Source organism: Hyperolius riggenbachi, chromosome 9 (genome assembly GCF_040937935.1).
Source record: "Hyperolius riggenbachi isolate aHypRig1 chromosome 9, aHypRig1.pri, whole genome shotgun sequence".
NCBI classification, from domain to species: Eukaryota; Metazoa; Chordata; class Amphibia; order Anura; family Hyperoliidae; genus Hyperolius; species Hyperolius riggenbachi.
Window position 1 is genome coordinate 111,108,728 of NC_090654.1, and position 16,571 is coordinate 111,125,298.

A 16,571-nucleotide genomic window follows, 5' to 3' on the forward strand; every position below is an offset into this window, starting at 1 on the left:
AGTGGAGAGCTGGAACCACTAGAACCATGGCACACCTATAGACCTGAGGAAGCAGTTTTGACCATGAAACGCGTTGTCATTTGTGCCCCAATAAAATTTGAGAAGCATATACTACTGCCTTACGAGTGAGTTTTACTGCTATAAGGTAGGAACTATAGTACCCTACTCTAACTCTTGTTTGATTGATACGAACTACTGACATATGTCCACGGGCGCCTCCTACTCTCTCCCAACCTTTAATTCTGCTCATCAGAACATAATGAGCGGATCTGTTACAAATAGATCAATGTGAACAGATCCTATTGCTTAGCATAAGATCCCTTTGCCTGTCTGCTGATTCATTCCTTTCAGATAAACGGAAGGTTTTTTGGCCAGTGTGAACATCGGCTATGTAATTAAGGGCTGGTTCAGAAGGACATCTGTACCAGCCGCCTGTTGCAGCACGGCATCTCGTTCCAAATGCTTTTCTGCAAGCATTCAGAAAAACAATTGTCAGCTTTCAGCGGCGCTTCCCGGCGTGCTACGTTTTTCATCCCTGCGGGGGGACACAGAAGCATGGCGGTAAACAATCCTGGAAGCAACATGTTGATACCAAGATTGACTAAGTGCCAGGCAGATGACAGCAAAAATTGGGATCAAAATGTAGTGACCATTCCGACGGCTGCCCATTCATCTGAATTGACAGTGTTAAACAACGAGCACAGAGGCAATTGTTTACCGCCGTAGAACCTTCCGTGTGAATCAGCCCTAAAATAAGCAAAATCGTGTAGAAAAAAAGGTGGTTACTAATAACAAAAACACAACACAACTGTGAAGTATGGTGAAGAGAGTGCAACAATTTAGGATAGCTTCTTGCTTCAGGAGCTCTATGACTCCCAGTTAAAAGGCATGGTAAAATACCAGTATTTATTACTGTATACAAAAATATTTTGTAAGCAAGAACAGATAAAAATACCTTTCAATCATTGCACAAGTGTAACCAACAGCTACAGAAATGATTTGGTTATGGGTGAATGCCATAAAAAAAATCCCTTCAGTATCCTGGATGGTTTAAAGGGACTCCGAGCAGTGCAGAAACTATGGAAAGATGCATATCATTTTAAAGCTCTCTTTCTCCTCTTTCCAATGGTATATAAATCGCCGCCCTATGCCTTTTAGTTTTCACTATTTTCGCGATTGAAATTGCCGCGGCCGCGATTTCGATCACGAAAATAGAGAAAACTAAAAGGCGTAGGGCGACGATTTAGGGGTCGTCAGAAAGAGGAGAAAGAAAGCTTTAAAATGATATCCATCTTTCCATGGTTACATTGTATTACACAGGGCGACTTTTTCCTAAAGTCAGCAGCTCCATTCTGCTGAATGCAGCTGCTGACTTTGAGAAAAAGTCGCCCTGTGTAATACAATGTAACTATGGAAAGATGGATATCATTTTAAAGCTGTCTTTCTCCTCTTTCTGATGACACCTAAATCATCACCCTACGCCTTTTAGTTTTCTCTATTTTCGTGATCAAATTCGCGGCCATAGTTTTTGCACTGCTCGGAGTCCCTTTAAACTGGACCTCATCCTTTTGTTTTCTTGCTATTGCAGTGTTGTAAATAAGGGGAAAAAAAGCTGATGTGACAATATTGTTTGGAATGGAATAGACTTCTTATTGCCACAGCTGTGAATGTAAAGTGGCTGCAGGAGTGGTGCATGCAGGGAAATGTAGTCATAGCTGATATCTAACTCAACCCTACAGACGTTTCCTAAGATACCACTATTGTCATGTGCAGTAGGTTCGTACAAGGGAGGGGCATCAAGAAGAAACGAAGGGCCAGATTTATCAAAGCATTACCTACAGTTTTTTCTTCTAAAACTGTTCTAACCAGCAGAGGAACTGTTCTGTATAATAGTAAGAACCTTGTCAAATCCTACGTAATAGTGGCTGTTTAGCATGGATTTTTAGAGCTGCACTAAAGAAAAGTGCAAATCCATCCCTAAACCACTGCAGATTAAGAAGTGCTTCATAGCAGTTCTCCAGTGCAGCAGTGCAGGCTAGGCATGATTTGTGAATGGCTCCTCCCCCCTCACTCAAAGCCTGCTGACAGCAGATATTGGTTACCTCAGCAAAAGCAATTCCCCTCACACACTACACTGCCTGAGAGACCTTCCTAACTTCTCCTATTCCTAACAGTTTAAGAAGGAATTTGCACTATCTAGTGATTTCTTAGGATGTCTGAGACAATTCTGCACATATTTCTAAAAACCTACTAATATTTTCTCTCAGACAATCTTGATAAATGCCCCCCTAAGAGAGGATGAAACAAGAGTGGAGTTGCGAGGACAGGAGAGAGTCATAATTATGGTGGGTAGGAGGGAAAACTACCCTATTGAAGGAGAAGGAGTCAATGAGGTATACTGGGAAAGGACTCCTATTGGGTGCTATCAGGTGGCAAGGGAGAAGTCAAGCCTGGAGAGTGGTTTCTTGTGTGTGTTGCCAGGGTAGCATGCGCAATACGTTCACGGCTGGGCAGAAGGCAGGAAGTGTGTGGGCATTTAGCAGCCACCAACATGTAAAAGGAAATGGCTGCTCCTATAATGGGAAATCGAGGACATTATCTGACATTATCTGGCATGTAAAAATGTACCTCTTCCTGCACTCATTTAGACTGCTGTCCCTGAGGAGATAGGGTACAGTATAATCATGTCCTCACTTTAAACCTTTTGTTAAAAATAGACATGAGAAAGACTACCAAAGTCTTAAGAAATAACCACACAGGTTATTTAAGTGGATTTGTACCCTGTGCTCAAATTATCACCTGTCATATTTATTTAGAAAGGATAAATAAAACATGTGCATTAAAGGGGCACTTAAGGCTAGAAAAAAAATGAGTTTCACTCACCTGGTGCTTCCACCAGCCCCCTGCAGCTGTCCGGTGCCCACGCAGTCTCGCTCGGATCCTCCTGGCCCCGCCGGCAGCTACTTTCGTTTTCAGTGACAGTCGCTGACATGCCTGGGAACGCGAGTGATTCTTCGCGTTCCTGGCCGCAATAGCAGTATAGAGGGCGCTATTGCGGCCAGGAACGCGAAGAATCACTCACGTTCCCAGGCCTGTCTGCGCCTGTTGCCGAAAATGGAAGTAGCTGACGGCGGGGCCAGGAGGATCCGAGCGAGACTGCGTGGGCACCGGACAGCTGCAGGGGGCTGGTGGAAGCCCCAGGTGAGTAAAACTCTTTTTTCTTTCTAGCCTTAAGTGACCCTTTAAGAAGCATGACTAACTCCAATGGATGCACTACCTAATGTAATGTTTAATCAAATGTGAATTAAAGGGAATCTGAAATGAAAATAACCTTATGATATAATGGATTTGTATGTGTGGTACATCTAAGAAATAAAACATCAGCAGCAGAGATATGAGTCTAATATTGTTTCCAGTACAGGAAGAGTTAAGAAACTCCAGTTGTTATCTATGAAAAAGAGCCACTGATCTCTCCGACTTTTTTAGTGGCAGAGAGCTCTGTCTTCTGAAGCGTATTATCTCAACTGTCTGTATTTTGTTTTTTTTTCTGCAGAGGAAAGTTCAAACGTTCACTAGCCTGCTGTGAAATCATTTAAAATGCTGAGTAGTGTGTAAACTGCAAATATTAGAGAATGATGCAATGTTATAAAAAAAAACTATATAACTGAAAATAAAAATAAGAGAATATTTTCTTTACTACTAATGTTCTAGTAATTATCCGTACTACACAACAGATTCATTTTATCATAATTTTTTTTTTTTATTCAGTGTCACTTTAACAGCTGGGGAAAACGTTCTATACAGTTCTGAACAACCCAACTGCAATCTTTCTGCCACAATGAATGTGGTCGTTGCAGACCCTGCATACTAGGCCCTCTCTGGTTTAACACATGTTCTATGAGCAACTTACATGAATTGCCATTTGCCTGATATGCTGCTCTGTCACATTTTTAGTTGCTTGTTTGGTGCTTATTGCATTGAAAATGGGTATCTGGGTGCATCTTGCTCCTGGAAACTACAGACAGTAAAGATCTGGATGCAAACTGTGAATACTAACTCACAATTAGGACAATGGATTTATACTTACAGGGATGACAAATTTGAGGGGAAAAAAAATAGCCATACTGTTTGAAAACAGAAGGACTTGCTTCTTATGATCTTATCAGTGACAGAACTCTGTATATGGCTGTTGTATAACATCAGTTGGCCTCTAATAGGACCTTTAAATGTATCCATGTAAAGTTCTTTAATCCGTTAGCTCTTCAAACAAAATACTGTACAGGTGAAACTTGAAAATTAAGAATATCGTACAAAAGTCCATTTATTTCAGTAATTCAGCTTAAAAGGTGAAACTAATATATGAAATAGACTCGATACATGCAAAGCCGGATATTTCAAGCCTTTATTTGTTATAATGATGATGATTATGGCTTACAGCTTATGAGAACCCCAAAATCAAAATCTCAGACCATTAGAATACTGTGAAAATGTACAATATTCTATGCTCAAAGTGTCAGAGCCTAATCAGCTAATGAATCCAAAACACCTGCAAAGGGTTCCTATTTCATACAGTATATTAGTTACACCTTTTTTTTTTACTCACGCTTCACCTGTATTTCATTTAAAGATGCTGCACTAATTTGAACCTCAGCCGGCAGAACAGAGAAATGGGCTTAGACCCACAAAATGTGTTGTCCATACTAATACATTTTATTGACATGTGTGACTGTCGTTATTGAGGTAAGCCACCTCCCCCTTTTCTCAATTTTAGTGTTTTTTGACTTAGTTTTATATACTCCTGGGCGCCTCTTTCTCCTATTATTGTGCCTAATCAGGTAATGCAGGAGCAGGGAGTGTTTATAGTTACCTGTTCTTGACGCTGGGGCGGCTTCTCCTCTTCATCCACCCGCAGTGCTGCACTTCCGACATCTTCTTCTGACTTCCGATTACGTTATTACGTGTGACTGGGGCTCAGAAGATAGTGTCAGTGGTGCAATGCCACCCAGTGGTGGAAGAAGGGTAATGGAAGAGTCTCTTCCATCACCCTTCTTCCACCGCCGGGTGGCGCTATACTGCTGACACTACCCACTGAGCCTCGATCACATATAATAACGTGATCAGAAGTCAGAAGAAGATGCCAGAAGTGCAGCACCGTGGGTGGATGAAGAGAGAAAGCTGGTCCAGCGTCCGAAACAGGTAGCTACAACCACTCCCTGCTCCGCATAGCCTGCCAGGCTGGGAGAGGCAAACTTCCCCAGCGGCAGGAAAAATTTGGTCCTGCAGCTAATTAAAGTTGGCTGCTAAAAGGTTAAAAATTCACTTTGGGCTTTATACATACCTATGTAGAGGGGAATGCTCTGAATAACATAAAGCGTTCCTGATCCTTCGTCTGTCTCATTTCTGCCTGTCCCCGGTGAAAGCTATTTGATTTGCTAAGTCAAATAGCTCTTTGCCACTACTCAGGAAGCCTTCGGAACTACTCATCTCCAAGTAGCTCCGAAGACAAGCACATCCATATAGCGCAAGCGCAAGTGTTTGCAGGTGCAGAACAAACGCACTTCATCTTCAGAACTATGAGTAGTTCCAAAGGCTGCACAAGGAGTACCAAAGACCTAAAACAGTGCTGTCCAACTCTTGTCCTCAGGTGCCGAGGTCCTCAGACATTTTTGGTACAGCTCAAATGAATTGATGGGACTGGATCAGAAAAGGTGTGGTTCATCAAGTAGAACACATTTCTCCATTTCTATGTCCATCCTAAACACTGGTATGGATATGGCCCTCGAGGACTGGAGTTGTGCAGCCCTGATCTAAAACTAGTAGCTTCCACCATGGCCGGTGCAGGAACAATGGGATGGGCCGAAGACTAAGAAGGCTCTATGGTATCCAGAGCATTCCCTCTACATAGGTATAGTATTTATGAAACCGGAGGTGAATTTTTGCAATTCAGATTTGCCTTAAGAACGATAGAGCTGTCATTTGCTCCTGTTGGAAGTTAAATTATTATCTGTGGTTTGTCAAGATTCTCTGTGTTGTTATGTGTAATGTCAAGGTATCTTATGTCACCAAGAAATAATGATGATTGTATTGCCATACATGTATAGATATACTGTGATATTTCTATGTAAACTGACCTTTATGTTAAAAAGACATCTAACATGATGAAAAACGTTTTTTTTCCCCCTTACTATATTAAGGCACGAAGTACCACTATTACTAGGAGCACTTTACCTCCTCACACAGTCCCCTGCCCCCTTTAAAATCATCCAAATAATTTCGGAGGACTGCAGCTACAAAAACTGATGGACTGAACCACTCCCTGCTTAGGAGATGGGGGGAGGGGGATCTAACAGCTCCTCCTTTTGTGCCTTAATAATCACCATGCTGTAAGTAATTGATTCCAGTAATGTGAATTGTACAGTCCTGACTTCTCACAAGCTCACAAATCTACTTCACCACCTCCATCCTCATAGCAAGAAGGGTAAAGGTGGCCATACACACATAGATTGCAAACAGATCAATCTCGCTTCGATCTGAACCTGATCAGAGAGGGATTGAATTCTTCCCTACACTGAACATAGGTTGTAGCATGAAATAAAGTGCAATGCTATGCGCCATCACTCTTCCAATGATCCTCCCCCACCCTCAAAGATTGAGATTTTCTGTCTGGTCCAATCAATATTCTGCACAAACCAGTCGAAATTACAGTCAATGAGGCAAGCGGTGCTATAGAGTCCTGGCAGATGATCAGAGGAGATGTACCAGGTAGCCAGAAGTGTTGAAATATAAGCAAAAGTTAAAGAGAAACTCCAACCAAGAATTTAACTTTATCCCAATCAGTAGCTGATACCCGCTTTTACATGAGAAATCTATTGCTTTTCACAAACAGACCATCAGGGGGCACTGTATGACTGATATTGTGGTGAAACCCCTCCCACAAGAAGCTCAAAGGACTGCGGTACTTTTGACAGTTTGCCACAATGTAACAAGGTTCACAGACAGGAAATAGCTGTTTACAGCTGTCTCCAACAGCCAAAACAGCTAGCAGCAGCTACATAACCTGCCCACAGTAAAAATGTCACCATGTAATAAATGTCAGAATGTAAATCGGGGAGACTAAAGATTTTACAATGAGCAAACACTGACTAAATCATTTATACATACAGTAATTATTGTAAAAATGAAGCACTTTTTTTATTACATTATTTTCACTGGAGTTCCTCTTTAAGGAGCTAAACATCACTCCTGACAGGCTGCTCCTTATGTTACAACACTTCTGGCTCTGCAGCATCTCCTGTAACAACCTCTGATAAAAAGCAATGCCTTTGTGAGTTGTGTGAGAAGTCAAGACACACTGGAAACCTATAAAACGTTTAACCCCTTTCCACCACCTGTAGAAATTTCTTACAGAAAGGTGATTATTTCAGTATAAAGTGAGGTAGCATCTCCCCTGTGCAGGTAATGGTTCAGTCCGTCAGTCTCTGTAGCTGCAGACCTCACAACTAATGGAATCATTTTCAAGCAGAGAGAGAGAGAGAGAGAGAGAGAGAGAGAGAGAGAGAGAGAGAGAGAGAGAGAGAGAGATGTGCAAAGCAATACAGTGCTCCTAGTGTTATTGGTTATTTGCGCCCTAATACACAGTATTAATTTTTTTTTATTTTTCCAAGTTTGATATAAAGTTGATAAAGTTGATAGGAAAATGAAACTGCATGTTAAACATTAAGATCGACTGGGCAGTTAGTGTAGTGATCATTGCAAAAAGTGTCCAGAAAAGTTCATGTTTATCAGTAGGCCTCAAAAGCAACAGTCTAGCCACATAATAGGAACATTCACAGAGAAATACATAGACATCCTAAGCTGTCACCGTGTTTTTACACAACACTAAAAATGGTAAAATAAAGGATACCCCTTTAAGTAGTTGCATTGAAACAGGTAATAAAATAGAACTCTATCCATTACCTGGTGGAGATGAGTGCAGGTTGTGCATATGTGTAACATGCATACCACACATAAATGCCTTATAGCCATTACTGGATCCATGTGCTTGAAAACATCAGTCCATCATTCAATAAACTTTTCTTTTGAGTTTTCTCTCAGGAGAGGTTTTCTCTCCTCATTCACAAAATACATTTTCTGCAACTCGTAAGTGAGAAATCTCTAATAACTTCTTGAAATACTATTTTGCTTGCTAGTGTCAGAAAAGGTAGATAAGGTGTGAAAAGATCTTTTCTAAGAAAACTCAGGAGAAAAATCTACTGAACTAGGGCCATGGTCTGCCAATGGCTGTCCACACTTCATGTTTGTGGTGTTCTTAAGGTGGCCATACACTGGTCGATATTTTGCATCGATATCTGGACAATTGATAATTTGATCAAATCTATTAGAAAGCAATGAGGTAAACAATAGATCTTTTGTCCAAAATTGATAAATTAAAGTGGACCTGAACTCAGAACGTCCTCTCGGCTCTAAAAGATATGCAACAGCATAATACCCTTTAAACAAAAAAACATTTTTGTTACAGCTGATACAAATCCTAAATCTGCACTATTCCTACTTCCTGATTCATGGAGCTTATCTGCCATGTCTGCCATAGGCAGTCATGTGACACAGGGGAGATATAAAATACAAATGTGTCTAATCACAACTTGTGATTAGACAAACAAATGCGGGGGAATTAAACAGACTAAACTCTCTAAATACATACAGGGTGCATTTCTCTGTGTTTTCTTTCTGTCCTGTGCAAAATTCAGGTCAGCTTTAAGTTGAGTCGAGAGCACGTCGCTAGTGGCGTTCAATTTTGCGATGACTAATGCAGCACCAGAGCTTACTCTCATCTGTTCGCTGTGTGTCTTCTCTCCACTTCTGGTCTCACCTTCCTGTCTCTTCTCTCCCGGCCGCCTGTGTCAAGTCACAAATGCTAGAGGTCAAACATTAGTGGCCTCTAGAGGTCACATAAGGTACGTGCCATGGTGCCTTTAGTGTTTGGCCACTAGGGTTTATCACATCACACAGGCCCCTGGGAGAGAAGAGACAGAAAGGAGAGCCTGGTGGTGGATACAAGAAGCGCGGCAGACAGGTGATTCCCTGACTACACGGCCCCTGGGGGCAGGCAGTGCTCACAGATTGTCAATAGAATTCATGCTGAAATGTAATGAAAATCTTTGTGCAGTGTGTGGAAAGATCAGATCAGATCTGATCAGATAATGATCTGAGAGGGATCGATCTGTTGGGCCGCATCAACCAGAGTACGTCCAGCTTATGAATCCATTTAGCTGGTAAACTACGGACTTCCAAAACAGCCATCCATAGGCTGCAATCCAGTACAATCCAGCATACAGACGAAAGACAACCAAGTGGATACAGCGACAGACAGTTAAAATCTGTGGGTAGGGCTGCACATAGCACCACCCACATTGCTCAATGATGCTGGGTAGACATTTTTTTTTGTGTGAAATTAGCCTCAGACAATGCATATTATTAAGACCAGTCAAATGAAGTAACCATTTCAACACAATAAATGTCTTACCTCGGTTTGGCATCAGCAGGCGTTTTTTCATGCTGCCTGTTCAGGTACAGGGAAAAGAAGAAAAGAACAAAACACTGTTAGTAAATTCATATTTTAAATCATGAAATACCAACGCTTCAAAAAAGTTAAAAAAATAAAACTCTGCACCACATTAACATGTAAAAGGAAAACTTTTGTTAGGAAAAAAATCCCCACTGAGGTGGGTTGGCTGAGTATTCAGCAGCTTTATAAAAATAGCTAACTGCATGCAAGGACTCTTAAAGTGAATCCGAAACAAACTTTTACTCATTGCAGGAGGATTTTTCAGGCCCTGCTGGGCCGATTTGCACAATTTTTTTATTACACGCAGCTAGCACTTTGCTAGCTGCGTGCAGTGCCTGATCACCGCCGCCGCTCCACGCCGATTCGCCGCTACCCGCCGCGTAATGCCGCCCAACCCCCCAGACCCCATGCGCAGCCTGGCCAATCAGTGAAAAAATAAATTTAATAAAAATAGTGCTGCGCTGCCCCCTGGCGGTTTTAATTGACCGCCAGGAGGGTTAATATAGCTTATAGGGCATTCCTCAAGCCAAATCCTTTTTTTTTTTTTTAATACTCTCTTCCCTATAAACTAAACAAGCCTCGCCCACAGCTTCTCCAGAGTGCCTTGGCACTCTGAGCCTTAGTAGCAAGGGCTTATGGGAGCTCAGTCTGGGCAAGAGGAGGAGGAGGATGTTACTAGCCAGAGATTTCAGAGGCAGAAGGGAGGAGGAGAGGGGAGTGACGTTTTCACAGGCTGAAGATACAGATCAGCTTGCCTGTGTATAATGTGACAAACAGAACACGGCCGCTCTCATTGTATCACAGGAATAAATAATCATAAACTGTTGAAGCTGTTTGCAGCTAGATTTGCTGTGTAAACTATCCAAACTTTAGATAAGATATATAGACAAGTTACTTGTTATAGTTAGTTTTTCATCTCGGATCCGGTCTAAGGTGCCCGTACATCTACCGATTTTGGTGGCCAATAGACAGATCTCTCTCTGATCGAATCTGATGGGAGAGAAATCTGTTGGCCACTATAAACTACAGGCCAATTCTCAACCGATTTCAATATGAAATCTTTTGACAATCGGCCTTTTGATGCCATCCATTGTATTCAGACTCCTCTTCTGTGGTTCGCGTGGTTGCTGGCGCATTAGCGATGCGCATTAGCCCAATTTGCAATGCACTCACAGCACTCAACAATTTCCACTGCCAACCCCCCTCCCCCCCCAAAAAAAATATGCCCTCAGTATAGGTAGGTAGGTAGGTAGCCAGGTATAGGTGTCCCCAGTATAGGAAGCCAGGTATAGGTGCCCCCAGTATAGGTAGGCAGGTGTATGTTCCCCCAGTATAGGAAGTCATGTATAGGTGACCCCAGTATAGGTAGCAAGGTATAGGTGACTCCAGTATAGTGGCTGGAAAGTGTAATGGTTAAGGGCTCTGCCTCTGACACAGGTGACCTGGGTTCAAATCTCGGCTCTGCCTGTTCAGTAAGCCAGCACCTATTTCAGTAAGGAGTTTCTTGGGCAAGTCTCCTTAACACTGCTACTGCCTACTAAGTGCGCTACCATTAACATGGAGACCTGCAATACAGTGAAAAATGTGGTGTTTGAAACAAATACCAGTATTCCTCATGGGGTTTGCAACGTTGAAGGGGTCAAATCCCAAGTGGCGATCAATAAAGTGACAGTCATTCTGATTGTCACTTTAGAAATATAGTAATCATCACTAAATTACGGTTGAATGCTATTAAGTGGAATTATGGTCTGCCATAACATGAAACTCTTTCTTGTCCATACACTTATCCTACTTGCTTTTGCTCCAAAGTAATGTCATCTATGTAAAAGTCTCAAGTCCCCTAGCAGTGCTGGGAGATATCACTGCATAGATATGTTATATCATCAAGTTCATTCAAAAAGCTCTTCAGTGAATAACAGTATGTCTCCTCTGTTTTCAGTCACTCAGTTCCACTTTTGTGGAAGAGGGGCCTTATAGTCCGGCTAATCTATCAGAGCAAAAGAGAAATTTGTTTGTAGTCACACCTAAGTGGAAGCTGGCAAACATTTGGAAACGGGTTATCCCAAATAAAAGATGTGATCAATTAATCGATTCACCCCCTTTTATAAATCTGGAGGTGTTATTTCAGTAGAGTTAGGATTTTATGAGGGATACAAGCTGTGCCCTTTTACAGACAGGTCCCCGTTTTGTTTTGTCTTCTGTACAGTGAAATCTATTTTGAAATTCAAAACCTGCATAAACACTTTCATTCACAACTAATTTTCATCAAACATGAATTTTGTCTGAACATGTAACAAAAAAATAATTCCGTGTATTTATAAACCAAAGGTCAAAAATGTAAATTGTTAGAGGTGTCGTCCACAGTATCCAAGCTCCGAGAGTGATTTTTAGATGCTGCCAGTTTATTTTACCGAAGTTTTGTAAAGTTTGCTTCTTTTATCTGTAGCAGTTTTTCTTTCACACTTGAATAAATACAGGAGAAGTAGAGGTGTGCATTTTAATGAGCATGTATATGCACTCAGTGTGAGATTTTGATGCTCCCTGGACTTTTTCCCTGGGGACATTAATCAATTCTGGGCCACAGCAAGGAATTCAAAACATGAGCAGAGTACAATGGATTTAGAATTGCAAGGATAACCTGAGTCATACATCTCTATAGAGAATATAGCGCAACTGAATAAAACCTCCCCCAGACCACTTCTTAAAAGCTTGAGTTTGCTTGTTGTTTACATTTGTGTCAGAGGACAGTAATTATCTGGTACAGCTAAGTAGTGAATTTTGTCACAGACTTGCATGATAAATACTTGTCTCTGTAGGGCACTGGGCTACAAAGGCAAGACAAAAGAAGGGTAGCAGGAAAGCAGGATATGCATCACCTGCATTTGTTCCTTCTCAGCATTTTAAATATGCATTTTCCCTCAGGCAGTCGTGGGGCCAGGATTCATTTGCAAATACGTATTCCAAGTCCTAATTTTCTCCTCCAGGAAACAGGAGTGTGAATGGAAGAGGTAAGGTGGAGTGTGAAGCTAGGTACCCACGCGTAGACTGCAGAAGATGGATTGGGGAAATTCCGGCGACACACAGTCTGACGAATACTTGTTCCCTGATCCGTCTTCTGCAGTGGCTACAAACGATAGCTCACGACAGGTGCGATTCAATCACGGTACTTTTGCGTAGAAGTCTATGGCCATCGGATCTGCCATGACGGTCATTTAAAGACGGGCAATCGCCACGGGTGGCTGCATTGTGCAACATCATTTCAAAAGTCTTTATAAAACGATCTTGTGAAAAATCGCCATGAAAATTGCATCGTGGGTATGGGCCTTAAGTGAGCCTGTATCTGCCAAGTTGAATACAACATTATGGTACAGGATTTAGGATGACCATACGCATTTCCACCCAATGTTCCAAAATGATCCTTTCCTTTCAAAACGATTCATTCCTTTACAATTCGGGTGAATTGCAGCGGTTGTAACATCACAAATGCTGACACTCAGCGGTGTTACAGGGCGCAGAGGACCGCAGCATGTCGAGTCTGAGTGCAGAGCTCAGATCTGACTCCAAGGAGGGACGCCTGTCCAGCACTGGTACCAAGCACTAATAAGCACCCTGCTGGTGCAGGAGTGCAGCTGACAGGCTAGCTGCCCGCGTGAAATGAGCCTTAGAACTGGTTCAGATGGATGTCACAGGCAGCTCAACATCTTATCCAAATGCTTATCCGCATGCTAGCAGAAAAGCATTTGTCGGATTTCATCGGAACTTACCAAGTTTAAAAACGCTCAGTTTTTCATCCCTGCAGGGGAACACAGAAGCATGGCAGGAAAAGATGCTGAAAACAACATGTTTGACGGATAAAGAGTAGGATCACAATTTAAAGTCCTATTACTGGCTTGCAAAGTAGTGCAACTTGGAATATGATTGATATTGTATTAAAGTGCCCTTGTATTTAGTCAGCTCCTTGGTGTCCTCCTGGTTCAAACTGTTGTGCCTCTGTCAGCCCACCAGTAAAGCCCCTGGCTCAGTTGCAGACTTTTGGACATGCAGGTCCCCGGCCTTGCGCCTCCTCGATGGCACTCCGGTAGTGCTCTGCGCATGCGCATTGTACAAACTCATGACTGCACATGCATGGAAGGCTCTCAGCCATGGGAGTGCGATCAAAGAGCTGGAACAGCACATGCGCAGTAGCCTCTGGGTTGCAGACTCTAATTTGGCTGCAGAAACACATCAGACCAGGAGGACACTGTGGAAGCTGACAGACTACAGGGGGCTGGAAGACATCTCAGGTCAGTAAAATCCTTGTTTCCCCTGTCTCAGGTTGACTTTAAGCTCACTGTGGTCACATTAATAAACAGGGATAAGTGTTTCTACACCTGTAGTGTCTGAGAGAGGAATTCATTGCTCAGGATACAGTCACTATAGATTCCATTACATTTGTCATGGAAAACACCTGCCAGCTCACGCAGGAAAAGCACAGTCTATGTAAATTCATGTTGTTATGTTTCTATTAGCTGTGATATTTGTAATGGAATTCTGATTGCTCTGCCAGCAGACATCCATCGTAAATGAATAAAATGGAGCACTGCATTCTCCTTGCAAGATAGAGTACAAAAATCAAAACTACAGACTCGCATTAAATCTGTTGGATAACACAAGAGTACAGAAACTGATTTATTTTTATGTCTCATATACATCGATATGAAATAACTATATAATCAGATTGCATTACCCACTATTGCCGTATATAGAACACAAACAAATCTCCCAGCAGTGAAGAACACCACTAACATTTAGTCACAGTTACACGCACGCACGCACGCACGCACGCACGCACGCAAACTTTTACTGATTTACACTCCTCTACGTAAAACTGGAGACAGATCTCCACAAAAGAATTTCAATGAAAGCGAACCTGAAGTGAAAATAAACCGATGAAATAGACAATTGTATCTATAGCCCTAATCCTAAATTGGATTGTCCTTATATAATTAAATATGGATGAAAATCGGTGCTGCCAAGTGCATGCCTGACTGACAATGCGACCAATTTCCGACCAAAATTGGTTGCATTAGTCGATCGCACATGCTGCAAGATGTAGGGCCGACTTGCTCGATCGGGTGAGCACAAAACCCCCCGCGCTGCTCCCCCTAATGCTCCCCCCGCGCTGCTCCCCCTAATGTTAAATGTCACCAAGTGCCCAGTGCAAGTAATAGTGGCTGAATAGTGTAATGGGTAAGGCCTCTGACACAGGAGAGCAGGGTTTGAATTTTAGCTCTTCCTGTTCAGTAAGCCAGCACCTATTCAGTAGGAGACCTTGGTCAAGACTCCCTTACACTGCTACCGCATATAGAGCGCGCCCAAGTGTCTGCAGCTCTGGCGAGTCCACCAGGAGAAAAGCGTGATACAAATGTTTTGTGTCTGTCGTTCTGTGTCGCAGCCTCCGCTGCCTCCTGGATTCCTCCGTTCTCCATACACACGCCCCACGTGGTTGCCTTATAAGTGCGTACGTGTGTGACGTCAGATGTCACACACACAGCCACGTTACTAGGCAACCACATGGTGCGTGTGTATGGAGAACGGAGGAATCCTGGAGGCAGCGGAGCACAAGCGGAAGCCTCGGACAGGTAATGTATCACTTGCACTGGGCACCGGGGGGGGGGGGGGGGGGGGAATTTAACATTAGGGGGACATCGGATGTGGCATCACAAGGCTGATTCCGAATCAATTTCAGCATGAAATCGACCAGGAATCGGCCTGCGGTGTATGGGCAGCTGACAAATCTCTCTCCGATCAGAGAGAGATTTGTCTCTTGGTCGAATCTGCCCATCGTCGCTAGATGTATGGCTACCTTGCTCGCCACATGCTGGCTGTGCATTAAAGTCTATGTCTAGTCTCCATTGAATTTCACACTCATTATAACATATGCGTTATGCAACCAACCACATTTAACGTAGCCTCAAATCCAGCCAAGTGGATTGGATGAAATCTGCTGATATTTTGAAAGGTCCATACACACATCCAATTTTTATCAAAGATCAAATCTGCAGATAATCTTTGTAAAAAAAAAGTTGACAAAAGACCTCAAAAGAGCCAGGCAAAAGATATTTATCTCTCAATCTTTCAAATTCATCTCGGTGGATCTGATCTGCACATGACTGTCTGTTAAACAAGGTGTGTATGAGATCTCCAGATATTATAGACTATGAAAGCATTTTACAGGAACTCATCTTTAGAAAATTCAGTCTTTCAAACCTCCCTGACAAACCTATGCGACAGATAAATTCCTCCGTTTGCAGAGATTCTGATCAGATGGGTGTACTCAGCTTGAGAATAGACTGTGTAGGTTTGCTCTCATACTGCATGGAAGGGGGTAAATTGGTCTGTGATCTTTCATTTTCTAAAGATTTTTAATCTCATGTGTGTTCCTAGCTTTAAGGTGGCCATACATCTATCGATGTTGCGGCAAGCACGCTGATCATCGATTAGAAGATTTGTCTAATGGGAAATCTCAGGCCAGCGTAGTCGATCAGGGGTGTGGCTGTAATGGCGTGCGATATTGCGGAAACAGACATCGGGCTGACGTCCCCCCAAATGTTAATGTGCCCCCCTGGTGCCCGTGCATTGAAATCTCCCGTTTCAGCTGCCCCCAAGTGTCCAGCTGCTCCTGCTTCCTCATTTGTGCCCCCACGTGGCTGCTTCATATAGCACGAGCGGCGTGTGATATCACACATGCGCCTCATGCTATACCCTACAGCTAACCGCAAATGGGGACGCCAATTCCCAATAGATTTCATGCAGAGATTGATCGGGAATTGGCCTGCAGTGTATGGGCAGCCATTAGACCTCTCTCTCTCTGATAAGATGCAATCTGTCTTCTGGTGGATCTACCCATACATCACTAGCTGTATGGGCAACTCTAAAGGTGCGTACACACGCACTACTATAAGGAACGACGGGTCCGTCAGACCCTCCCGCTGGGCGGGCGTTCCAGCGACAGTAAAGCGTGTGT

General features: G+C 42.9%; 1 protein-coding gene across 6 annotated transcripts in view; it reads right to left on the reverse strand.

Moving 5' to 3' along the window:
• The window catches only part of MTA1 (metastasis associated 1), a 188,204-nt gene that overhangs the window by 57,230 nt on the left and 114,403 nt on the right, over positions 1-16,571 (reverse strand). For all 6 annotated transcript variants that reach the window (XM_068253333.1, XM_068253331.1, XM_068253332.1 and 3 more), the window contains exon 17: positions 9,524-9,559. In XM_068253333.1, coding sequence (XP_068109434.1) covers positions 9,524-9,559 — 36 coding nt within the window. The remainder of the gene's footprint in view (positions 1-9,523; positions 9,560-16,571) is intronic.